We start from the raw sequence: 26,684 nt of genomic DNA on the forward strand, positions 1-26,684 counted from the left end.
AATTTCAACACAATACAGGCTTGAACTTCAGTTCCTTTGCAAAAGTTATCACCATATTATCTACCAAAGACCTGTGAAATTTTTAAAAATCTGTTGGGATTTTGTAAGAAGTCTATTCTCTACACTTCAAAAGCCATCTAACTTCCCCAGCTAATAAAGCATACTTCTACACCCTGAATACTTGGTCTGGACACTGATGATCTGCCATACTACTATGCCTCCAGGTAACAGTATTTTTACACTCAGTTTAGTTGTTCAGTCACTGTAAAAATGAATACTAAATCATGTTTTTGTGTCTGTAATCCCTAGTCAACTGCTGCCAAAGCTAGCCGGTATCACATTAATTATCTATTAAAAAATGACATGAGAATTTGGATTGCATGAGGTGACAGCAGACAAAAAAGATAGTAACAACTCAAATAATAAAAAAAGTGTAATTGAAACATATAGTGCCTCCAGATGATGCACAAAACAAGCTGATATGATATACTATAAAGAGGATGCTGACATTTCAGAATAATTAGAAAAAACTAGTGTTTATACAAGTTCATGTCATTACCCCACTGCTGGCTGACCACTTCCATGAGGGACTAATTTTGAAACAAATTTAAAGCCATTTCCAGTCTGAGACAGGACAAACATTAGCAAGTACTGGATAGGTCTACTGATCTGCTTCCTACTTGAAGTAGTTCATGTCACTGTTATTGTGACTTGTAGATGAAGGTGACAGGTATCTTAGTTTGATTTTTGCAGTCAAATATGCCTTCAGGAGTGTGGCAGCAACAATATTCTTCAACACAACATACTTCCATACCTTTCAATTAGAAATCTTAATATATTGAATCAGTAAACAATCATGCTTGACCTTCTGCAACTCAAAATATAACAAACAAAACCTCATAATCCTTATAATAATTTATAAACAGCAGCAGCAGATTAGGCTGATGATTTATGAAAATAATAAGATGAAGAAAAAAATGCCAATATGCTAAAGTTGATTTTAAAAGTGCTCAGAAAATGAACCAAACTTTTTTTATTCTATTCTTAAAGGACAAATGTACTATACTTGTGGAAAATAACTGCCAGATTGTTATGTGTAAACTACAACAAAATGCTGTTCTGATTAAGTTTGCTCCTGATCCACCAGAGATCTATCTCTTTTACTAAAAGTTTCACAGTTTGGGCATTGGGCATGTATGGCATTCAACATGGGATGAATGACACGGATTCTAGCAGCAAAAGTTACCAAGTAATAAGGGTAATTTAACCAGGTTATAATAATAGTTAACTGGACAAGATTAAGATCTTAGGGACCACGTTTAAGCCTGAAAAAAAGAGATGGCAGCAAAATCACTTCATATTCTTCTGCGAGTAGCCTTCATTCAAATATATGGGATTGCTCCTCTGAGTGTAGAAAAATTCTACCTTTATAGTTTTATTCCCATAGGACAATTAAAATTGCTTTTGCTTTAATAAAAATTATCATTAATGTTAGATGGCAAAAAGAAAACAATAACAATTTGAGAATAAGCTTTTCATAGCAAATTAAAAGCAAATTAACATAGTTCTTTTTAACTTGCACAGCCTTCAGGTATGCCAACTTTAACTGGTGTTAACTGTTGTTTGGAATCTGCTTGGACATTAAATCCTTCAATGTAGTTCTCATTATTTCTATTATAATTACAGTATTTGTTCTAGAAAAAGTTTTCATCATTACAACGGAAAATACTTTTATTCAGTTTTGCTAGAGTGAAATATAAAAATGTCATTTACAAATAATTTATATTTTGAACAGAAAACTCAAATACTCGAAGGACAGGTTTTTTTTCATCACAGTTATATTATTTAATGACAAAATCAAGATTTCCAGTAATGACTCAAGAGATCAGGTCCCACTTTTTTTTTTTCCCCCCTTCCCTAGAATGGCACAAAATAAATTCTAGATCTTTGAGAACTCTGAGAGCACATTTTTGTTAATATTTCACATAATGCACAACTTTTGCTAAACACAAAAGTAGCCTTTTAAGACAGAATTTGCATTACAGTAGTCAAGTCTAACAACACATTTTTTTTTTCTTTGCAGAACTTTAAAAAGATAAAGAAACTATTAATGTTGTTACAATTTACAAATACATTCTTTCATATGAAACAATAACCTGAATTATAATATACTTTATGTACATGCCTATCTAATAATACTAGGTTGTATACATTACAAGCTAACTTCCAGAAGGAAATTGCAATGCTGTAAGATTTACCTTTGGATAGACATTTATACACCTCTGATTTTTTCCTAAAAACTACCAGATCTTGTAGTTTAATGAACAGCAAAACCAAAGTAAATACACAGAAAAACTGCTTTCCTTCATTTAATGACATTAGGTTTCTTAGAATTCCCATAATAAATGGCTTTTGATGGTTGGATAAAAATCCTGAGTTATGACACAAAAACCAAAACATTTAACTGGAGGATGAAAAAAAAATAGCTGAAAAACTGTCAGTGAGACTAAAGTAATGGTTAGAACAGTTCAACTCACAAAAGGTCTGGAACTTAGCATTGCAACTGTAACCTTGTCCTGTCCAGCTGCTAATCATGTAAACAGCTGAAAACTTATGCCATTTTACCTGATTTAGACAACAAGTTCTTCTCAGATTTATCTGTTCTGGGTTTTAGATGTTTCTTCTAAATTACTGACAAGCTTAGAAGACTAGGTAGATGGCAGCAGTTCAAAACCTATTCCTTCTTTCTCTCAACGGAAAGACTTGTGACGTTAGCAGCAGAACATAGTTTAAAGAGTTGGGAGGATGATGACAGAAGATAGGTATGTGGTCAAAAATGCACTCCGTGATTTATAATGCAGCTATTAAAAAAAAATAAAAATAGCCTAACATTTTGTCTCTAGCAGAAGTTTAATTTCTAATGAAAGACTGTTTTCCTGGTTAATTTGCAGAAATACCCATAGTCATTATAACAGCACTGAATAAGATACTGACATCTCCAGGACAAGCATTAATCGTACATAGCTCAACAGAGTATTCAGAACTCATGTTGTTAATGAGCCTGTTCTGATTTATAACAGATACGGTCAAATTCCTCTTCACTTGACAGTGCTGGATGTAGTAACTGTTAAAGAGATTATGCTAAATAATCCAAATAATTGTATGGTACTGCACAGATGACAAATTTACCCCTTCTCATAATTCCCAGTGTGAAATTAAATAAAAACCTTTAAACAAAACAGCTTAAACTTCAGGGGAAAAGATACATGTAAAGTTTGAATGCAATCAGTTAACTAGACAGTGCCCTTAGTTCAAATGAGAATGTTTTCCCACAGCCAAGCATCTTTTTACAAAATTAGTATTTCCAACAGATTTTCAGTTACTTCAGCTTGCAGTAACTAAAATATTCTCAATTATTACAGACACTTTTATCTCTCTCACAAGCACCGCTTTAAGGATTTTAGACTGTTTAAAGTGTCATTAATAATGCAAAAATCTTATTTTACATAGAAAGTGAAAACTACAGTACATTCATATAATGCGAGCTTTCTGGCTCTCTGGTAAGATGAGGACAAAAAAGAACAGCAGGCATCTTCAGAAGATGAAAGCTGAAACTTTCTTTTTCTAGCTTACCAGTTTAAAAAAAAAAAGTAAAAAAGTGCAGGATCTTTTTTTTTTTTGTCTTTTTTTCTTCACTCTAGAAGCATAATAGGACATCTTAAAAAATGCAAAGAAAACAGCTATGAAGGAAGTGTAACCTACTTACTTTTGTATAAGAATACAGTGCCTATACTGCATATTGTGAATACAGAATGAAGTAGAGTTGCCCTTCCAGTGATAATATATATTGAAAACTAAGACCCAGACTATAAGTTATGACTCTAATGCACCAAGACATGCCTTTTGAAAGACTATATTTTAAAAATCAGACTACTAGCTAACATAAAAGTCATTCTCATCAGAGAAATTTCTGAAGCATTCCCAAAAGCTGTTCCTGTAGAATTTATGAAAAACAGATGACTTGGAAAATAGTGCATTCTCATTTCCTCAGGCCTTCACATTTTCATTTACATAAGTCTTTAGCCACAGGTAAAAAGAAAATGAAAAGTTATTTTATACCAGATTGCTAAATTCTAGATTGTGTTTGAAGCACAGCTATGTGTGTGTAGATGTAAAAATTACTTTTTTGCCTCAGTTTTGAAACCTCAAGCATACATTCTATAGGTTTCACTATACTATTCAAATTACCAATCCAGAAGCAATAATGGGAATATTGAAAATGCAGCACTGGTAACAGAGTCCCCTATTTAATTCAGATATGCAGTTCCAGATGCTGGAATGACACATGCAAAACTTCCTGAACTGGGCAGAAGAAAACAGTTTTTCTGTTTCCCCAGACAAATCAGTCTATTCCCCACTAGAGTTACAAGCCCAGGTGTTTATTTCCAGTATTCACATTCTGCTGATGCTACATAAAATGCAGTATATGCCTTCTTTGGATATTATTTCCACAAATGTCTACAACCAGTTAAATATTTTTCTGTACAACTGCAGAGTAGTATTACTATTTTAATCCTGATCAGCTTGTCGTTTGGTCCTGTTCCCCTGTTTGCTTTCACTCCTGTAACAATTGAAATACAGGTAGAAAGTACTGTAGGACTATGTAGCAATATTACAAAAGAGGAACAAAAGTAAGTCAAAAAGGTAGAAATGCAACACTTTTTCCTGCACAGAAACTGAAAGAATGCATCTCCACTGAACTGGAAGAAAAAAGCACAGAGAAGTCTGGATCTCCAGTAAAAGTTGCTGAGCGTAGCCTGTTCAGTTTCTTTTGGGAAGATTTCAACTTTGGGCAGTATCTCAGCATTTGTGCTTCATGGCAAGCTGAAAAAGAAAGAAAAAAATAACTGAAGGGAGATCACATGAAATAACAGTTAATGTGGCTAGCATGGATCAGAAGAGTGTGTAAACTGAATTCTACAAAGGATGCCTGAAATCCTTAACTTCTTGGCACACAGATATGCAGTTGTTCCCTTTACTGTGACAGACTGGCAAAGTCTCCCTGTGCTTTGCTGAGGAATCAGGACTTACCTGCTTTCATAGCTGTGTTTCCCAATGTTACATTATTTTGGTGTGTGTGAGGAGCACAAGAGCAAGAAACTAGCAACTAAGATTTGCTTAAAAGAACAGCCATTTAGACCTAATGATTTGGATTGTTAAATCAGAAATTCTAGACAAGTAATTTCAAGTGCCTGTTCAGCAGCTCTGTCGCTACATTGTGGTGAAAAATTAAGGACTGATTGCCTTTCTGCCTCTGTGATTGCTGATTATTTCCATTTAAAATAATTTAAAAATGGACTTAGAACTGGGAATGAGAGAATAAAAAGCTAAATTGAGTTAAATCCCACAAAAAAAAGTGTAGACAAACTGACTTTGGCAAACCAAGCAGAGAACTTAGCTTTAGTCTGCTATATAGCAACCAGAACTGGTAGGGGCAGTTAAAATTCCCTAATTTGCTACCAGTGAAATGCTGACCACAAAAATACTCTGAATTAATTGACAGAAGCCTTTGATACACAACGACCTGGTCACAACCATTCCCTTAAAAAAAAAACAACAAAAAACAAAACACCAAAAAATGTTATTTATAGAGATACACTGGAAAGGTATTCAGCACGAAAGAACACCAACCAACACTTTTCTTTCTCCCTTCAAACAAGACTCTTTTTAGAAAAACATGTCTTCAGCAGGCAACTGACAGTAAGCTTTTAATATACAGAATTCATAACTTTGACGTTCTGCACAGTCACCAACAAGGGGATGGAATTTTTTAGAGGCAAAGAAGGTGAAGGTGTCATAAGAAGGATTTGATAGGTACCCTGAACTAAGTTCCAGGCTTTACACAACAAAATATAGATACATGCTTTCAATCAACAAACTTCGATATCCAAAACAAAACCACTCTTTAAGTGCTCTTGTTTCTCCTGCAAATGAAATGTTTTTTTCTGCGGTTTGTTTTTGTTTTGTTTTGTTTTGTTTTTTTCACAAGTGACAAAGGTGTTTTTTAAAGATACTAGGAAGGGTATTCCTATGCCACGCATCTTCCACTGTCTCCATTACATGTTTTACATCATAAATGACCTGACACAGAACTGAAGAAGAATCACAGAATCATTTAGTTTGGAAAAATTCTGTAAGATCATTGAGTCTAACCATAAGCCTAACACTGCGAAGTCCACTACTAAACAATGTCCCTCAGCAGCACATCTACAGGTCTTTTAAACATCTTCAGGAATGGTGACTCCACTGCTTTCCTGGGCAGAAACTCCTTCCTTCAAGCAGATCAACACTACCAGCCAACTTGGCATCATCTGTAACCTTAATGAAGGTGTACTCAATCCTCTTGTCCAGCTATTGATAAAGATATTAAAGAGAACTCAACTCAACAGTGAGCCCTGGGGAACACCACTTGTGACTGGCATCCAACTGGATTTTACTCCATTCACCACAACTCTATTGGCTTAGCCTTCCAGCCAGTTTTTTACCCAGCAAAGAATACACCTGTCCAGGCCATAAGCAGCCAGTTTCTCCAGAAGAATGCTGTGGCAAATGGTGCCAAAGGCTTTACTGAAGCCTAAGTAGGCAACACTTGCAGCCTTTCCCTCATCTAATAAGTGGGTCACCTTGTAATAGAAGGAGATCAGGTTTGTCAAGCAGGAACTGCTTTTCAGTCAGCTGAGACCTCCTCGGTTAGCCAGAACCGCTGATAAATGATGGGAAGTGGCTTGGTGAACATTTCCATCAACTCCCTCAGTACCCTTGGATGGATCTCATCTGGCCCCATAAATTTGTGTGTTTCTAAGCGGTGTTGCAGATTGCAAACCATTTGCCCTTGGATTATGGGGGCCTCATTCTGCTCCCCATCTCCATCTTCCAGCTCAGGGGGCTGCATATGCCAAGAACAACTGGTCTTACTACTAAAGACTGAGGCAAAGAAGGCATTAAGTACCTCAGCCTTTCTCACTATGTTTCCCCAAGCATCCAATAAAGGATGAAGAGCCCCCTTCACTCTCCTTTTTTTGCTCATGTGTTTATGTAAAATGTTTTTTATTATCTTTTATGGCAGTAGCTAGATTAAGTTCTAGTTGAGTTTTGGCCCTTTTAATTTTCTCCCTGCATAACCTCACAACATCCTTGTAGTCTTGCCTGCATGGCCTACCCCTTCTTACAAAGATCATAAACTCTCCTTTTTTACCTGAGTTTCAGTCAAAGCTCTCTGTTCAGCCAGGCTGGTCTCTGATGGCTCATCTTTCAGCACGTGGGGACAGCCTGTTCCTGCAACTTTAAGACTTCCTTCTTAAAATGCATCCAGCCCCCCTGGACTCTTTTGCCCTTCAGGGCTGCTTCCCAAGGGACTCTTGTCAATGAGGCTCCTAAACAGGCCAAAGTCTGCCCTCTGAAAGTTCAAGGTAACAGTTCAGCTGACCTCTGAATCTAAAATTCTATGATTTCATGACTGCTATGCCCAAGATGGCCTCCAGCCATCACATCACCGACAAGTTCTTTCCTGTTCACAAAAACGATCCAGCAGGGCACCTTCCCTAGTTGGCTACCTCACCAGCTGTGTCAGCTTCCACACACTCCAGGATCTTCCAAAACTGTTTCCTCTCTGCTGTACTTTATCTTCAGCAGATGTCTGCCAAGTTGATGTCCCCCATAAGAAAAAAAGCTAGATGTGATGAGACTTCTCCCAGCTGCTTGTATAATATTTCATCAGTCTCGTTATCCTGGTTGGCTGGTCTACAACAGACTCCCACTATGTTATCTGCCTTGTTGGCCTTTTGTTTCTCACCCCAAAACACTCAACTCTATTATTGTCACCATCGTCTAGCTCTGGACAGGTAAAATGCACCCTAACACACAGGGCCACCCCACTACCTCTCCTTCCTTGCTTAACCCTTTTGGAAAGTTTATAGCTATCCATTGCAACACTCCAGTTATGCAAGTTATCCCACCTTGTTTCTGTGGTTGCAACCATATCATAGTTCTCCAGCTGCTCCTGTTTGTTGCCCAAGTAATGTCCAGACATACAAATTTAGCTGTAAGAGAAATCCCTAACCAGTCATGATACTATAGTGAAATTAATTATGGGCTGACAATAATTCAAAGTACTTTTACGATATTAGTGAAGGAAACCAAAATGGGAACTCTACTTTGCTGCACAAAGTGTTCACATACACTTGTAAGTTAAAATTGGTGCCTTTCTCTTCACTGTCACTGTTTTGCCAGAGAGTCACAATTTTGTCATTTAAGTGACACTCAGCTGGACTTCACTTTTCTGGTTTCACTGGCATAATATTTTTTTCTTTTCTGTACAAACAACACCTAAGATTTGAGTAGCAGCTCAAACTCAGACTCATCTGATGAAGACTGCTAACCTGTAGAACTGGACTGGCAGGATGGTTTCATAGATCTCAGTCCACCACACAGTCCAAATGGAGATTATCCTTTTCTATTCTGACTCATGTAGACATGATCAAGTATGGGTTTGATGATCAGGCAGTGAGGTGGATCAAGAACTGGTTGAAAGGAAGAAGTCAGAGAGTTGTAGTCAATGGGGCAGAATCTAGTTGGAGGCCTGTGACTAGTGGAGTCCCTCAGGGGTCGGTACTGGGACCGGTGTTGTTCAATATCTTCATCAACGACCTGGATGAGGGCACAGAATGTACCCTCAGCAAGTTTGCTGATGACACCAAGCTGGGAGGAGTGGCTGACACACCAGAAGGCTGTGCTGCCATTCAGAGAGACTTAGACAGGCTGGAGACTTGGGCGGGGAAAAACCTGATGAAGTTTAACAAGAGCAAGTGTAGAGTTTTGCATTTGGGGAAGAAAAACGCCATGCACCAGTACAGGTTGGGGGCTGACCTGCTGGAGAGCAGTGTAGGTGAAAGGGACCTGGGGGTCCTGGTAGACAGGAGGATGACCATGAGTCAGCAGTGTGCCCTTGTGGCTAAGAAGGCCAATGGCAACCTGGGATGTATTAGAAAGGGTGTGGTTAGTAGGTCAAGAGAGGTTCTCCTCCCCCTCTATTCTGCATTGGTGAGGCCACATCTGGAATATTGTGTCCAGTTCTGGGCCCCTCAGTTCAAGAAGGACAGGGAAGTGCTTGAAAGAGTCCAGCGCAGAGCCACAAGGATGATTAAGGGAGTGGAACATCTCCCTTATGAGGAAAGGCTGAGGGAGCTGGGTCTCTTTAGTTTGGAGAAAAGGAGACTGAGGGGGGACCTCATCAATGTTTACAAATATGTAAAGGGTGAGTGTCAAGACGATGGAGTTAAGCTTTTTTCGGTGATGACCAGTGATAGGACAAGGAGTAATGGATACAAGTTGGAGCATAGGAGGTTTAAGATGAATATCAGGAAAAATTTTTTTACTGTAAGAGTGACAGAGCACTGGAACAGGCTGCCCAGAGAGGTTGTGGAGTCTCCTTCGCTGGAGACATTCAAAACCCGCCTGGACGCCTTCCTGTATGATGTACTCTAGGTGACCCTGCTCTGGCAGGGGGGTTGGACTAGATGATCTTTCGAGGTCCCTTCCAACCCCTAGGATTCTATGATTCTATGATTCTATGATTCCTGCAGAAACTGTTCTCATTTACTGCCACAGAGACACGTAAATTCAAATGACTAAACACAAAATCCTGATTGAGAGTTTTCTCATTTTTTTAATTCATAAAATAAAATGCTTCCACTGTGTATGTTTTTAGCTTCTTCACCATTTGTGCTATGTTCCCCTTTGATTTTTAATTATCACATCAATATTTTGTAAACTTTTATTTCCAAATATGGTACAGCACAGGCTAACAATATATTTTTATTACAATACTGCATTATTTAATTCTGATATTTTTAAAATAAGATTTTCCTAACAGAACTTGTTGAAAAGATTTGTTTCTGTTCATTGTATGTCTTCCTCTGTGGAACTGCTGTTCTGCGCATGTGGGAAATGAAAGGGCAACACACGCTAATGAAACCTATTCAAATCTTAATCAAGATTCATAGCAGCCCACTTACCAGATGCATTTTTCATTTTTTAACTCCCGACCAAGCAGCACTCTATGTTTTATTATAAAGCAGCAAACCTTTTGCCGTCTATTCTAGAAGCAGTAGTGGCTGCTGTTTAAGGTTGGTTTTCTAAGTTGGCATAGTTATCATCACTGGGGGCTTGGGTGTGGAAGGTGACAGTATTAGATGGAAGAGTCCAAGAGCAGGCTTGTACATACTCAGGCCATTAAACTTAACCATGCTAATCTAAATGGACCACAAGGAAAGGATTATCCCAGTAAATGTTGAAATAAGATGTTTTGTGACATTTTAAAGACTACGGAAGACAGAGGCTTGTATAAAACCAAAATTTATCAATCCAGGAATTCTAGTGTTGATGCAGCAGCCAGGGATTTTTTGGCATAAACATGATAAAGCCTAATGCATATGCTAAGTAGCAAAACTATCAAACTTGCATGCTAAACTGGTTGCTTACATTCAGAAAATGTTTTACCTTTTCTTTTAAAAAGCATTCTGTCTGCTGTGCATGTGTTACACATAATACATGTCTTCAGAACCACAGTCACCGACCTATGACTTCTTATGAAAGGGGACTAACTACAATTTCACTATATGCTGCACAACATACAAGAAATAGTACCAAACAGTAGTGGGAAGATGAATTTGAAATATGCTTCAGGAAGGTGAAGACAGGTAGTTTCAATTCAATTGGAAAAGCAGCAAACCTCAGATCTTTAGCCCAGAAGTAGTTATAACCCAGAAATCTGCTAAGTGCAGAACAGTATAAAGGAAAAGAGCAAATAAATGAATGTGCAACTTTAACCTACTGGGACCCTTTATCCCACCAAAATCTTACCTTGTGTGCAGTTTCTGCAAACTGCTGAGCACTGTTTTTCAGCTCCTCTGTCTTTTCTTCTGCTCGACCTAGCCTTTCACCACGCTCATTCAAAGCCTGACTTGCCTTCTGTACTGCACTTGTCACACTGTCTGCTGCTGAATGGAGTATGCTGTTCCCTGCAATACCAAAATAAATTATTAGAACACCTATAAATACATATATGCGTGCTTTGTATTAAATACAATTACTTGTATTTACAATGTTCTAGAGCAGATGTGTTATCTACTAGTTTACTATGCAGTTGCATTTTGGATAGTGGGGTAAGTTATTGCTTTCTCACTCAATTTATAAACAAAGACCATATGGCAAAATATTACTTGGAGAATATAAGGAAGCAATCGACATAGCTATGTACTACTTTTTAAGCTTTATGCTCATACATGATTTCAGAAAACTATTCTACTAAATCAGTGAAACTGTTCACAAGTGCACACAGCTTCTTCACAACACTCATGTTAATACAAATTAACTTTATTTGGAGTTACACAGTTACCCCAGAGAAAAAATGTTTGACATTGCAGGACATGTCTGTATAAATTCACTTTTTAAAATTTATTTTATAATTATTATAATAATATTTCATTTACAAGTGCATACCAAACACTGCTACTCCGATTATTTTATGCTTCTCTGATCTACCTTTGACTCTTTTCTACATGGAGCAACAGCCATGTTTCATGTAACAACATGCTTTAAGCCTTAGTATTTAAAGTCCCAGCCAGGCTCAACTTCTTCTAAGCTTTTAGATTTACCATCCAAATTAACTTATCAGTTTCTCTGTTTCTTCTCTGGCAAACAGTGTAGTAGTTTCTTGATGTTTTCATCATAACAGCATTTATCCTCTACATTTATCCCTTTTAAATGCTCGCTCCTTTTAGTAGCCCTTTTTATACCACTTCTCAACTGAAAGGATTATCCTCTTTCTGGAATAATCTGCTGATGAATATTTATAATGTGAACCACAGTACAAACAAAAACACTTCAGAGAAAACTACATTATACCAGTAAACTGGTAAGTATGAAAATACAGGTATCCTTTAATATTTTCAGCAAAAGGATTAGTAAAAATTCTGCTTTTGGTAACACAGTAGTCCCTTGGTGTTTTCCACAAGCTTTAAAACAATCTATCTGACAAGGAATTTTTTATCTAGGAACTTGTTGTCTAGACGTATGCAAAGGCTCTGCGAGAGTCAGAAAGCCGATAGAGAGTATTAACCACCAGGCACACTGTTGCTGCCAGTTTAGCAAACTCTTCCTAAATAACGTAAATACACAGAGCCTTTTTTTCACAGCTTTAAAACCAAATATGTAACACTTCACAATGAATTATGCTGGTAAAGGTACAAGGCTATTTCAACACATTAAGATGAAGCAAATCACTGCAGCAAATCTGCTGTTCTAAAAAGCCTGCTGTTCTTACAGACATACATAGACAAGTGAAAAGAAATACAAAACTGCTTTTATCATTAATCTGAAACATGTGTCTACTTCAAAAAATATTGCCAGGTTAAAAAATAAAACCCAAACATTAATCTAAAGGGTTATTTTGCTATTAGTTTCATAAGGAAAAAGAACAAAAGACCTATTCAGACTCATTTTACAGGTAATACTTCTTTCCTTAGAAACAGCAAACAAACAATGAAAATTGAAACTGAGTGTGGCCCCAAGTAGCCTGTGGAAAAAAGCACAAGTCTCACATGCAGGAACTCTTCTTGAGATAAAAAGTGGCCTTAAAATTTTATAACTAACACACTAATTTTGTAACTAAAACACTAGTATCAAACTATGGAGGTGGGGGAGGGACCAAAGAACCTACACACAATAACTCATATATGATGAGTCAATATGAAAATACAAAACTAAGAGCACCCCAAACTTCTGTATACCAATATTGTTACATTTTTCACCTCCGTAATTAAAAATCACGTATGTGTTCATTGTGGCACAGCCACAGGTTTGTTTGGTTAGGTTTTTTTTTCCTACTGTGGCATGGAACAAAAAGGCTGTGTTTAGAAATGGAAAATAACAACTATCATAAATGCTGAAGAGATGAATATCTGAGAATACTGTGAGTTGGATTTGGCAGAGACAGAATCAAAACTATCTTTTCAAGTGGTCTCTCTTCAGACACTGAAGAGTCTGATAATAAGACTGAACAACTTTAAATATTGTACACTTTCTTACTTCAAGATTTTCAGTAAATTGTTACTTTGTTCGTAATTTGCTCATTTAAAGCTAGCTGTTAAGAGTTTATTTTGGCTTCTGTTCAGGTAGCTTTTCCAATAAACACATGTAGTGGGCTACACTACACTGAAAATAGTTTCTCTTTTTTGGTGGTGTGATTTAAAGGCTTTAACCTCTTGTAAATCAGTGGTAGTTTTCTAGGGTGTCTGAGAAGCTCTCAACACTGGATTAAATCTGTTGTTGCTTTATGAAATAACAAAGCTTCAGGTGAATTCAAGGGAAGAAGAATCCATGGAGTGCTTTATAAAACTAAGAATCTTCTGAAGTATTAAAATGTGCTGGGGAGTAGAAGGTAACATATTGCTGACCTTCTGCCAATGTCAATAGGAAATTGCAGAATGAAAATATACTGTATTTTATATGTTCCTGAAAATATCAGGATTTTGGGCCAAAGACTGAAATCTATTTCTTTACATTGTTTTCAGCAGAAAGGAATGAACTCATGAGTTTGGAACAATGATAGTAATTATTTTTCTTCTCTCTAGGTAGTACAATATTGTATTTTTTTCCAGGTAAGAGCTGCTGTATTTTACTAGTGGCAGTAAATTGCACAAGCTGTTATTCTGAGACTCTTTCAGAGAATTACTTTTGGATAATCTTTTCCTATGGAATGTCAGTAAACCAATTAAGAAAAAAGTTCACTCTTGTCTATGAGCAAACCCATGTGTCACTAGTCTATTGAATTTCATTAGTGTATTTCTAGAGCATGTGTAGGTGGTTGCTGGTATGACTGACTATGCCTTGTCCTTATATTAGTATCACTGCATGAACAGCAACACTTGTACTGTAGATATTGAAGAATCATTCTGAATTATGAACTAATCACCTACAGCCTGCAAAGTTTTTAAGCTTCAGGAGATGACTACTATGACTCAAGATCTCCGAAGAAATTTGTTCCAGGACTGAACAACAAAACTGCCTGAACTGTATCCACTCAGGCACAAACTTACGTCAGCTGCACTAAGCCACTGAAGAAAAACCTAAAGAAATGTGATGGTCAGCAACTCTTTCCTAGAATTTGGAAAGACTGCTTTTCATCTTTGTGTAACAACTGTTAATCATCATTGTTTTTTTCAATTATTTTTTTTTTCTCCATGAAGAGTCTGAGGAATTTCAGGACTTCTCATCTACTATGTTAAGAGACACAAGCTCTTCAATGGAAGACTTTCAACAGCTTTTACTACACATCTTCTCAGGAAAGAGATTTTCTAACATAGGCAAGATGAGATAAAAACTAACAAAATATGAGTCAGCTGATGTTCTGAGTTTCTTTTAGTAGGAAAGAATTAATATTGTTCCCAAGATGTTAAACTCAAAGTGCCTGTGATCTCAAATTTTGCATGGCTACAGTCTTCTCTGTACACAGAAGGAGTCATATTATTAAGTTCACAGAATTAATCACAGAATAGTTAAGGTTGGAAGCGACCCTGAAAACATCAGGTTCTAAACTCTCTGCTATGAGCAGGGACATCTCACACTAGACCAGGCTGCACAAGGCCTCATTCAACATGGCCTTAAACACCTCCAGGAAAGGGGCTTCCACAACCTCCCTGAGAAACCTGTTCCAGTGCCGTACTACACCCAAGGTGAAGAATTTCTTCCTCATATCTAACCTAAATCTAGCATCTCCCAGTTTAAAACCATTACCCCTTGTTCTACCACTACACTCTCTGATGAAGTTTCTCCCCATCTTTCATCTAGGCTCCTTTTAGGTACTGGAATGCCAATATAAGGTCTCCCTGAAGCCTTCTCTTCTCCAGGCTTAATAGCCACAACTCCCTTAGCCCATTTTCACAGCAAAGGTGCTCCAGCCCTTTGGTTCATCTTTGTGGCCACCCTCTGGACCCTTTCCAACAGGTCTGTATCTTTCCTGTGCTAAAGGCTTCAGACCTGTACACAGAAAAGTTTACATATTTTGTCATTTTATTAAACAGGTGTTTTTTGAAGCCTCTATTAAGGGCAAGCACACAGTTTTTAGCTATCTAACAGTATTTGCCAATTCACTAAGTGAGTGGAGCAAATATTGCCAGATAAGATGGGAAGAATATGTATTTATACTGAACATAATATAAAGTATTAGGTCTATATTAATTTCTAGTATCAATAAAACATGTATATTTAGGCCAACTTCAGTGTGAAACTAAAAAAATCAAGCTTAATTCAGTGGGTTTCATCAGTTTAATTTTGCTGTGTATAAATGCACAGAAACATACTGCTAATTTATTTTCAGTTCTTCTAACAAGTGGCTTAGTAAGGTTGCTTCTAATATAGCTTTTTCTCAAAATAGATCATAGAATGATTAGAGTTGGAAGGGACCTTAAAGATCATCGAGTTCTAACTCCCCTGCATGGGCAGGGACACCTCCCACTAGATCAGGCTGCTCAGAGCCCCATCCAACCTGGCCTTGAATGCTTACAGGGATGGAGCAATAATACTATTCTTCTATAATACTTCTATAATACTTTTGTCTTATTATCCTAAGTTGTCTACCCAGAGGAGAGGAAATAAATCAATAGCTACACAGCTTGGTATTCCTATTTGCTAAGCAATTTATAAATTTTATTTTTAATTTGCAGCAGTGAAATATAAACTACCAGAATTAAAGATTCCTCTCATCTTAGAAAATTCAATTAGTGATCTGTACAATTACACATAATGTTATTGGGGCCCAAATGTGCAGAAATAGCAGAAGTGCAGTGGCGCTTGGGTGAATGCTTTAGACTAGTGATTCTAGCAGTGTTACTTGTTTATGCACATAAAACCCAAAGAAATAACACTTTGCAGGAAGCACCAAAGCTCTTCTCAGACTAATTTTAAATTTTTTTTGTTCTTATGATCACAAGCTATATCAGAGAGTCTTGCAGCTCATTAAGCCAGGAGACACTGATTTAGATCTTTTATCAAGCACAAAAGTATGTCCTTAACCCACCATGTCCAGTACCTGAAAGATACAGAGATACCATCGTCAATCAGCAAGAGAACTGGTCTATTTGTTGAAGAAACTAGTTGGTCTCTAGAGATACCATTATTTAGTTTGCATGACTTGTTTTATCACACATTCATAAAAGATTAATCACATTCTCTCTTAGCTGTATCAAATGAATTTCAGTTCAATGCAGGGATTTATCTGTACATTCACGATAAGACCCTACAGTGACTGATTTATAAATGCAGGCACTTTTTAATTGTATATACATTAATACAGCATTTAGCAAACTACCTTCTTCTGAGAAGGAAATACATGCAATTGGTGATGCTAATTAAGAAGTTCTAACACATGAAAACTTTTTTTTTTATTTAAAGAAAACTGATATTTATGGTTCCCACTGAACTATGTAAAACAGGACCTGTGCTACCAAATAAAGGTTACAAGATAATGACCATCAGTTCAAGTTCATTAAGAAGAATCACCTCTATCAAAATGTAATTATCCTACATGCTTACACATGCTATTTACACTCAGATATACTGGTCCCACCAATAGTTCAACAAAGTTTTGAAACATTATATACAAAGAATGGCTCCTTTCTCCTTCATTATTTTGTGTTTTGTTAACTGCCTGTGCAGTCATCAATTAAGAACCAAAAGAAATGAACAATTACAATACCAATATTAAACTAGAGGACTCTCGGGAGAAGAGGAAGGTGCTGAATAATTAAGAATGAACAAATCCTTGTGAAAGCAGGGAGCATCACAGAGACGCTTTTTCTAAGCGGGAAAGTTGTCAGAAAAAGGGAAGGGGCTATATAGTATAGCACTACTTCTCTTTCCACGTTACTTCAAAGCACTGGAAAAATAGTTTAGATTGACAAAAGCCAAAGATAAAAAAAATACTAAGTGGAGAAAAGAGGATTATAAATTCTGGGTTTTCTAACAAAGAATAGTGAAAAGACTGTATCTCTAATTATAGCTAAAAAATTAGAATACTTTGCAGTTTATGTCATCACTCATCAAAAATGGAGGTGTCAAAGACAGAATATGTCTTCAAAAGGGAATTTGAAAATAAATCACATTTTCAATTTACATCTAAAATTAATCATGATCCTTTTGACTTATAAAACAGACAAGCTTTCAATTATTTTTTATCTACAGCAGTTTTCTTACCCTTCATATCAATGTCTATAATTAGACTCCACACACATATATACATTTCAAGTACAAAAAAAAATTACAACCAAAAAAACCCCTGCTTGTTACCCAGGTTCAAAATCTCTTACCAGCAGCTGACCTAAACATAAAAAAAATATGGAGAATAAAAGTAATTTCAAGTCTAGTATTCTGTGACTTTTAAAGGTAATACATGTATTTTTAAACAAACTTAAGAAATACAATAGAGTTAATTTTTTACCTTTAATACAGTTTATTTCTTAGGTTTCTCTTAGCATTTCATCCTGTAATCTGGGATGTTAAATAGCACAGGCCTTTGTGCTGACTTAAAAGTAATGTCAACAGTAAAAGGCTACCATTTGGACTTTGAACCACTACCCTCAGTGTCCATCTATTCAGCCTACATTCCCCAAGCTTTGCTGTGACGATGCTAAAGGAGATAGTATTGAACAACTTGCTGAAGTCAAAGAAAATTACATCTGCTGCTTTCCCTTTATCTATCAAGCCAGTCATTTCACCACAGAATACAAGCTGGTTTGGAACAATCTGCTTTTAATAAATCTCTGGTGCCAGCACTCCTTTCCCTCTGTGTGTCTAGAAAAGTTTTTTGCAAGGATTTGCTCAATAACCTTACAAAGAGAAAAAATGTATTTCAAGTTAACTAGCAATGGAAGTTTTCAACCCAGAATTACTACCTGGTTTAAATAATTGTTAAACACCAAAGCTTCTCTATAGATGCAAATATAATTCAAACTCATGAAAACTTAATTTAATCTACAGTCTTATACATATTACAGCTATTCATGCTGTATGCTGTCTTGGTTGTAATTAATTTTCAGATTCCAGGCTTTATAAAAATTCTCAAACTAGAAGTGGTTTTGTTTTTGTTGTTTATTTTTTCCTTTTCTGAATTGTCAAACCATTTTTATCCACCTCTATCTAGGTGTTCATGAAAGGTTTTCAAAAACAACTCCTCATACTTACTGCACAGCAAAAATACACAGTAATTCCTTGATACTAAACTAATTCACTACTTCTTTAAAAAGTTTTAATAGACTGAAGAAAAAAAATAATCAAATCTACCAGTATGGCAGCTCATATCAGCCAGGATGAGGCTTTTTTTTTTTTTTTTTCTTAGCCTTACATCCTTTTTGTCTTTTTGTTAGTGAAAGACTGCTGTTTTAGCATTCTGTTTCTGGTAGGTTCTCTCTCTGGCAGAGATAATATTTGTTATGCTAATCCTGAAGGTACTGTGGGCTCAAGCAGCAGGAAATTGAAGGGAAAGAAATCCTCTAGTGTGGGCTGCTGTGTGGGAACTTGTACTTGTTCCAGCTAAGTGTCTCTACTAGGAGTGCTGATGAACAGCTTGTGAGTAATCAGGCTGTGCAGTCTGCAGCCCATGAGCACCCTGACGCAGACTTCCCTAAATCTTCCCTACATCTATGGGAGTACAAGCAGCTCCACTGCAAAACTTCCCATGTTCAAAGATGAGAGCTGGGATTTGCCTCACAGAAAAACGGAAGTGTTCCTGAACATAGCAGTAATTGAATGACTCCTACAACATTACTTTGGACTCAAAACAGCTACAAGTCACACAAAGTCTAAATCTTGACTTGCAGTTACGAGTGATTACCAATAGCAACATGTCTTACACTCATATAATTATTTAACTTTACTTTCATTTTAATCAGTCTAACTACAAATAGGGACTGTATTGAAGCCAGCTGCTCAGTTTCCTTCAGACAATCACACTTTAACCTGTTTCAATGCTGGAAACCTTCCCTTTAGGATGTGTATTCTGCCCTCTCCACAAAAGCACTGGAAATTGGTAATTTTGGCAAATAATGAATTAAGGTGATCACTGCTATCAGACAAAATCCTAGGCCAAATAGATTTTGGTCTGATGTGGTTTGAATGTCCATTATGTTGAAAGAAAACTCCTCAAGACGTTTTACAAAAACTGATGGACATTTAAGAAAATTACAATCATCAGCAGATGCTTTCAAAAATGTTTTAGAGCAAGGTAAAAATATATATACTAATCTAGTATATTTTCCACATCTCCCACCATTTGTGGGTTTGAGGATTTCATGAGACAAAGAGCATCTTTGCACTTAACTTTATTGAATTGCTTTTTCTAATTTCTCTAAGAAAAGAACCAACCCCACTTTTCGCTAGCCACGTTACCTCCAAACATACCAAATACATACATCCCAATGATCTCTACTGTTTAACTCCCCTATTTCCACACAAATTAGAGAAAATCAAGTAGTGTGAAACACAAGAGATTATTAGCTGACCAAAATGTGAAAGCAGCACATGAACAGAATTAATTCTACAGAGCATAGGGGATAATCTTTAATCAAGTGAAGAAGATGAGATCTTAAAAAAATTACTTTAAGGGTTCGAAAGTTCAATATTTTTATTGCTGACAAGCAAATGTCTCAATGTGACATGCAGAATCTTAGATTTAGAAAGAGCTGTTCTGCAAGTGACTATAAAAATCCCTTCAATGGACAGTTTAGTAGGATAAACTTTCCTGCTACAGAAGAAAATGAAAGTAGTATCTCTGATGCTAGTGCTCTTTTAAATAATGACATTAAAAAAACAGGGGCCACTAGAGTAAAAAAAAAAATTAAAAAATCCATTTAAGAGATCTCTTCTAATCTATTAAGATTCTCTTCTGGTTTATCCAGTACTCTATAGTAATCATGTTAAGGAAATTATTCATACTTTTGAACAGTTTAAACTAATAGAAATGCTTTCATACACACAGATTATTTGTTTTGACTGAAGAGATAAACATCCTCACAGATACTAAAAGCAAGCTATGATGCATAGAAAATACATGAAATAATATGTTACCTAATGCTTTATACGTATTACTCTGTTTGGTCACGTAAGTAACAGCAGATTCAAAGGTGGAGAAAAAGTATCAAAAAATATTTTCTTCACAGAAAATCTGACTAAGACAAAGAAAAGGAAGAAAAACGCTGCATATGAAAGGTGTTTCTTAAGAGTGCCAGCACTAGGCATGAAGAAATTTATCTGATCAAATTACTGATTCAAGTTTCAAAATTTAGAAAAATTAATGTACCATATCAATTTATTGTAGGGATTTGTCTCTTATTTTTACTTTGCTTAAGATGTTAATCCCTGGGGAGGAGGGGGTGGTTACACTTCTACCCAGCTACTTGCTTACTGCTATATAGTGGAATGGGGGAAGAGAATCAGAAGGCCAAAAGCTGAGATACAAACAGTATAATAAGTGAAGGGGAGGGGGAACAAAAATAACCAAACAAAAAGCAGATGATGCAAAACCAGCAAGACACCACCAGCCGGCCAATGCCCAGCCAGTTCCTGAGCAATGGCTACCCTTGGGAATAGGTAGCCCTTTCATTCTGGCTTTTATTGCTGAGCATGCTGTTACATGGCATGCAGTATTTCCTTGGTCACTTTGGGTCAGCTTCCCCGGTTGTGTGCCCTCCCAGCCTACTCACTGAACTCAAGAAGGCCTCAACACTGTGTAAGCAGTGCTCACCTAAAACATGGGTGCATTATCAACAGAGAAATACAGCACTGTACTAGGTGCTATGAGGAAAATAAACTTCATCCCTGTCTAAACCAGTACAAAGCCCAATTCACCTTTTCCTTGTCAAGGCCATCCAAAGAGTTTGCACATCTCCAGATGCAATTTTTTTGGTTGCTTTGTTTTGCTTCAAATTCTTAGATGCACAAAAGTCTATGGGACTGGATGGGCTACATCCAAGGGTGCTGAAAGAGCTGGCAGACGTGATTGCCAGGCCACTTTCCATTATTTATCTGAAGTCCTGGATAACTGGGGAGGTCCCAATGGACTGGTGGGTAGCAAATGTAACACCCATCTATAAGAAAGGCAGAAAGGAGGATCTGGGAAACTATAGACCTGTCAGTCTGACCTCGGTAGCAGGGAAGGTCTTGGAGCAGATCATCTTGAGTGTTATTAGAAGACATATAGAGGATAACCAGGGCATCAGGCCCAGTCAGCATGGGTTAATTGAAAGGCAGGTCCTGCCTGATGAACCTGATCTCCTTTTATGACCTGACTATTGGACGAGGGAAATGCTGTGGATATTGTCTATTTGGACCTCCAAAAAGCATTTGACATGGTTCCCCATAGAATTCTCATTAAAAAAAAGGCTGCTCATGGCCTGGATGAGCATACAATCTGTTGGATCAAGCACTGGCTGGACAGTCGGGCCCAAAGAGTGGTGGTCAATGGAATGAAATCCAGCTGGCGGCCAGTCACAAGTGCTGTTCCTCAGGGCTCAGTGTTGGGACTGTTTCTGTTTAACATCTTTATTGATGATCGTGATAAGGACATTGAGTGTATGATCAGTAAGTTTGCAGATGACACCAAGCTAGGTGGGAGTTTGATCTGCATGAGGATAGGGAGGCTTTATAGAGAGACTTGGATAGATTAGATTGTTGGGCTAATGTTAATGGTGTGGGCTTCAACAAGGCCAAGTGCTGGGTCCTGCACTTGGGCCACAACAACCCCAGGCAACGCTACAGGCTTGGGGAAGTGTGGCTGGAAAGCTGTCTGGCAGAAAAGGACCTCGGGGTTCTAATGGATGAGCAGCTGAATATGAGCCGGCAGTGTGCCCAGGTGGCCAAGAAAGCCAATGGCATCCTGGCTTGTATTAGAAATAGTGTGACCAGCAGAAGTAGAGAGGTGATTGTCCCCCTGTACTCAGCACTGGTGAGGCCACTCCTGGAGTATTGTGTCCAGTTTTGGGCACCTCAATTCAAGAGAGATATCGAGGTGCTGGAGCAAGTAGAGAGGAGGGCAACAAAGCTGGTGAAGGGCCTAGAGAATAAATCTTATGAAGAACGCTTGAAGGAGCTGGGAATGTTTAGTATGAGAAAGAGGAGGCTGAGGGGAGACCTCATCAGTCTCTACAACTACCTGAAAGGTCCTTGTAGAGAGGCTGGTGCTGCTCTCTTTTCACAGGTAATTAGCAACAGAACAAGAGGGAATGGCTTCAAGCTGTAACAGGGTAGGTTCAGACTGGACAGTAGGAAAATTTTTGTCACAGAAAGAGTGGTTAGACACTGGAATAGGCTGCCCATGAGGGTGGTTGAGTCACCATCCCTGGATGTGTTTAAGGGTGATTTGGATGTGGTGTTGGTGGATATGGCTTAGGGGAGAACTTTGTAGAGTAGGGATGATGGTTGGACTTGGTGATCCCAAGGGTCTTTTCCAACCTGAATAGTTCTATGATTCTGTGAAATTCAGTTCACCCAAGTGTTGATATTTGTTTTCAGGGTGGGTATGAGAATGAGGTAGCAACATGCCCTAAAGAGATAACACAGGATTTTTCTATACACAGGTACTGCTTATAGTTGCTAGTGACTGAGCTTTTCATTAAATAGAGTTCAATATTATTGAGAAACATCCTGCACTCATCTTCTACAGTGGAGGCATGGAACACAGTGTATTTGTCAACAAATTCACATTTCTAAATCACATAGGTGACTTTGAAAATTCCATGTTTGCTACAAACTCAATCTGTATATTTACAAAAAACCTAATTAAATCACATATTCAAAATGACCAACTTTTGTTACCACATAGGGTGAAATAAAGTTGTAGCTCATGAGTAAGAATGAAGAAGACTGAGTGAAAACTGGTCAAGGACAGGATGGAGTCAGTCAAGAGAAATGGTATGAATAGATCAAACAAAAAATATGTAGTGTCTGGCCAGAGACTGACTGACTGGCTGTTCAAGAGCAGTTGCCCTCAGGGAGAACGTGGTCTGGTAATCTAGGAGCTATACATTTAAGGGCAATCTTTTAGCAACATCCCAGTCACCCAGGACTGGCACTAATATATTTATGTGTGAATATTTTCTCCATTAATTGTGCACATTTCTCCCATCCTCTTCTACTGTCAATAATAAAAATTAACTTGAATGTAGCTTGTATCTGATCAGTAACTCTTCTAGAGAGCACTGTGCAAAAGCCACCTCCCCTTCCACTCTCCAAACTGTACTTAGCACTGAAAGCAACACTTCAAAAAAAAGAAAATGACCACAGGAAGCTCAGGTTCTTTACCTGACATTTGTCTAGATGGTAATTCAACTGCCTAGAAAGGGATTTTTTTTTCTAACAAATAGGTGAAAGAAGAAGTTACAAATTTCTCTAGTCTGAAAGTTTCTTCTAGGCTGTCAAGGTTCAGGTGACTCCCAGGTATGAGCCAGATTCAGCAAACTGATAAATTTTTTTAGTAGAAATAATTATGTCATTAAAAAAAATAAATCAGTTCAGTATTGCAACTCAGCACTGAAGACATGAAGGACAATCTCTTCCTTCACTAAATTTTTCACAGAAACTATTCATAAGAACGAACAGTTGTGTCCAGAATGACGCACCAGTGACACTACAACATTAATAAAGGACTAGGTGAACTTTAAGTTTCTAACTCAGGAAGCTTGTGCATTTGAAAATCAAAATATTTAGAGTGATGAAATTCCAAATAACAGTGGTACTTCACACTTCATAAGCTGTCTGTCCTTACTATAAGTCTCTGGTACTGATGACTTTAACAAAACAAGTTCATACTTGTCATCACTACCAGAGTTACAGTTCCTAGACTACCATTAGCCCAAGACTTTCCATCACTAATGTAACTGCTGATCATAAAGGTTGATAGATAAATATGTTCTTCCCCTCCTTCTTCACCCTTCTCACCTCCATGCCAAGTGATTATTACACATCCCTTCATGTGCATTGGTGTTGAGCTCTTTTGAAAAAAAAAACACCAGGAAACTGCTTCTAAAATGAATCAAACAGATAAAAGGCTTCTGAACTCTTAAATAGCCAAATGAAAATCTTATTAAACAGCTCGAGTTATTAAGGAGAAGATTACAGAAATAGTATTTATGTGACTGTAATCCTATTATGTAATTCCTCTCACACCATAATGAATTCCCATATAATATGAATGGAATGTTCTCTAGATAATTTCAATATTTTAATTATCAGTCAGAAAGGATGACTAAGTGATCTGAAAGACAGAACATTCATAGACAGCAGCATCTCTACCAGATTTATTGATTTAATTATAACTTTTAAATACTTGAAGCTGAATAACGTCCTTCCTGTTTCCATATATATGTTCACGTGGAAACCAGATGAAAGTTTCTAGACACCCAGAAACTAGTGTTTACTTCTAAGCCAAAGAAAGACAGAGACTGACATTCCATTCAAATGTGGATACTGTATATATATATATATATATATATATATATATATATAATAAAGCTAGAATAGAATTGCTGTTAAAATCAGAGGGAGGAAATAGAATTAGAAGAATTAGAATGGGCTATTTCATCCAACAGCATTGCCAGCAGACTTTTTTTTAACAATTATGTACAGAGTTGAAACACAAGAGCAAGATCAAAATATGAAAGGAACATTGTTCAGCAATAAAACTCTTAATAGTATTTCAAATGTTTCAGATATACTTTTGGTGGACACAAAATTAACTATGTATTAACATGTAAGGAAGCAATTTTAGTTGTTCTCTTCCTTTATTCCTCTAAATAGTCTCCTGAATCTGGAAGTTCCACTCCAGGTGACCTAGAAAGGATAGTTTTCTTACCATGTGGAACAAAAGGATCACCTGCCAACATCCCAGGTGCTGAACAGCTTTTTTTTATCCTCCTTCCTCTCAATTCCCTCCAAGTCTAGAGACAGAGAATGTAGTTTAACTGTGTGATTTGCCTTGTATCCACATAAACTTAGCAGGAATAGAGACTATCAGTCACTCATTGCTAAGCCAGACTTCCTCTCCTTCTCAGGGATCCTTTCAGCTTAGCAAAATACTTTTATCTCATAAAAACACTACCAGTTTTCTGTTTTTCTCTCTGTATGGATCCAGCTGCTCCAGAATGTCTTCCAACACCAAGTTACAGCATGACCTTCTAGCTTATCTGGTAGTTATTTTTCAACAGAGTGCACACACAGCAAAGCAAATGTCAAGTGTTTTCCCCACAGAGGCCCACTGAGGCACAGCATCTTGCTACACCTTTCCAGATTCAGTGTTTCCAAAAAATGAATCAGAAAACAGTATTTAAATGTTTGGAAAGTCCATCCATCAAGTCTGTGTCTTTCCAATTTAGAGACATGTTGGACAGTGTAAAATGCCTTGCAGAAGTCCAGGTAGATGACATCAGTTGCTCTTCTCGTTATCCTTCCATACTGCAACCCTGTCATAAAAAGTAACCAAATTTGTCAGGCAGGATTTGCCCCTAGCAGAGGCACACTGGCTGTCATTAATCACCTCCTTGTTATCCATGAGCCTTAGCAGAGTTTCCAGGAAGATCTGTTCCATAATCTTGCCAAGCATAGAAGTGAGACTGACTGGCCTATAGTCACACAGGTCTTCCTTTTTTCCCTTCTTAAAAATAAGGGCTATGCTTCCCCTTTTCCTGTCAGTGGGAACCTTTGCCAGACTGCCACAACTTCTCAACTATGACGGATAGTGGTTAGCAACTTCATCAGCCACCTTCCTTGGGACTCATGGATGCATCTCATCAGGTCCCATGGACTAGTGCACCTTCAGGTTTCCTCGATGGTCTGAAACCTGATCTTCTCCTACAATGGGTGGTTCTTAATTTCCCAGTCCTTGCCTTTGCCTTCTGTGACTTGGCTGGTGTGGCTTGAGCACCTGCCAGTGAAGACTGAGGCAAAAAAGTCATTGAGTACCTCAGCTTTCTCCATATATCCCAGGTAACCAGGTCTCCTGTTTCCTTCTGGAGAGGGCCCACATTCTTCCCTAGTCTTCCTTTTATCACTGACATACTTGGAAGCTTTTCTTGCTGCCCTTGACATCCCTGGTCAGATTTAACTCTATTAACAGGGCTTTAGCTTTCTTAACCTAATCCTTGGCTGCTCCAACACCCTGTTTGTATTCCTATCAGGCTACCTCTTCTTGCTTCCACCCTCTGTAAACTTCCCTTTTATGTCTTGAGTTTGTCTAAGAGCTCCTTGTTCATCCATGCAGGCCTCCTGGCATTCTTGCCTGCCTTATTCTTTGCTGGGATACATTGCTCCTGGGCTTGGAGGAGGTGATCCCTGAATATTGACCAGCTTTCTTGGGCCCATCTCCCCTACAGGGCTTTATCCCCTATTACCCTACCAAGCAGGTCCCTGAAGAGGCCAAAGTCTGCTCTCCTGAAGTCCAGGGTAGTGACCTTGCTGTGAACCCTCCTCACTACCCAAAGGATCTTAAACTCCACCATTTCATGGTCACTGCAGCCAAGTCTGCTCTTAAGCTTCACATTCCCCACCAGCTTCTCCTTTTTGGTGAGAACAAGGTCCAGCAC

At 37.7% G+C, this 26,684-nt stretch overlaps 1 protein-coding gene across 2 annotated transcripts in view; it reads right to left on the reverse strand.

Moving 5' to 3' along the window:
• Positions 1 to 1,825: 1,825 nt before the first annotated feature.
• STXBP6 (syntaxin binding protein 6) overlaps positions 1,826 to 26,684 on the reverse strand; it is a 110,562-nt gene continuing 85,703 nt past the window's right edge. For both annotated transcript variants that reach the window (XM_051621267.1, XM_051621266.1), the window contains 2 exons: positions 10,921 to 11,078; positions 1,826 to 4,884 (listed from right to left, as the gene is read on the reverse strand). In XM_051621267.1, coding sequence (XP_051477227.1) covers positions 4,861 to 4,884; positions 10,921 to 11,078 — 182 coding nt within the window. In that variant the 3' untranslated portion in view covers positions 1,826 to 4,860. The remainder of the gene's footprint in view (positions 4,885 to 10,920; positions 11,079 to 26,684) is intronic.

The sequence above is a fragment of the Apus apus genome, chromosome 5 (genome assembly GCF_020740795.1).
Source record: "Apus apus isolate bApuApu2 chromosome 5, bApuApu2.pri.cur, whole genome shotgun sequence".
In the NCBI taxonomy this organism is placed as follows: Eukaryota; Metazoa; Chordata; class Aves; order Apodiformes; family Apodidae; genus Apus; species Apus apus.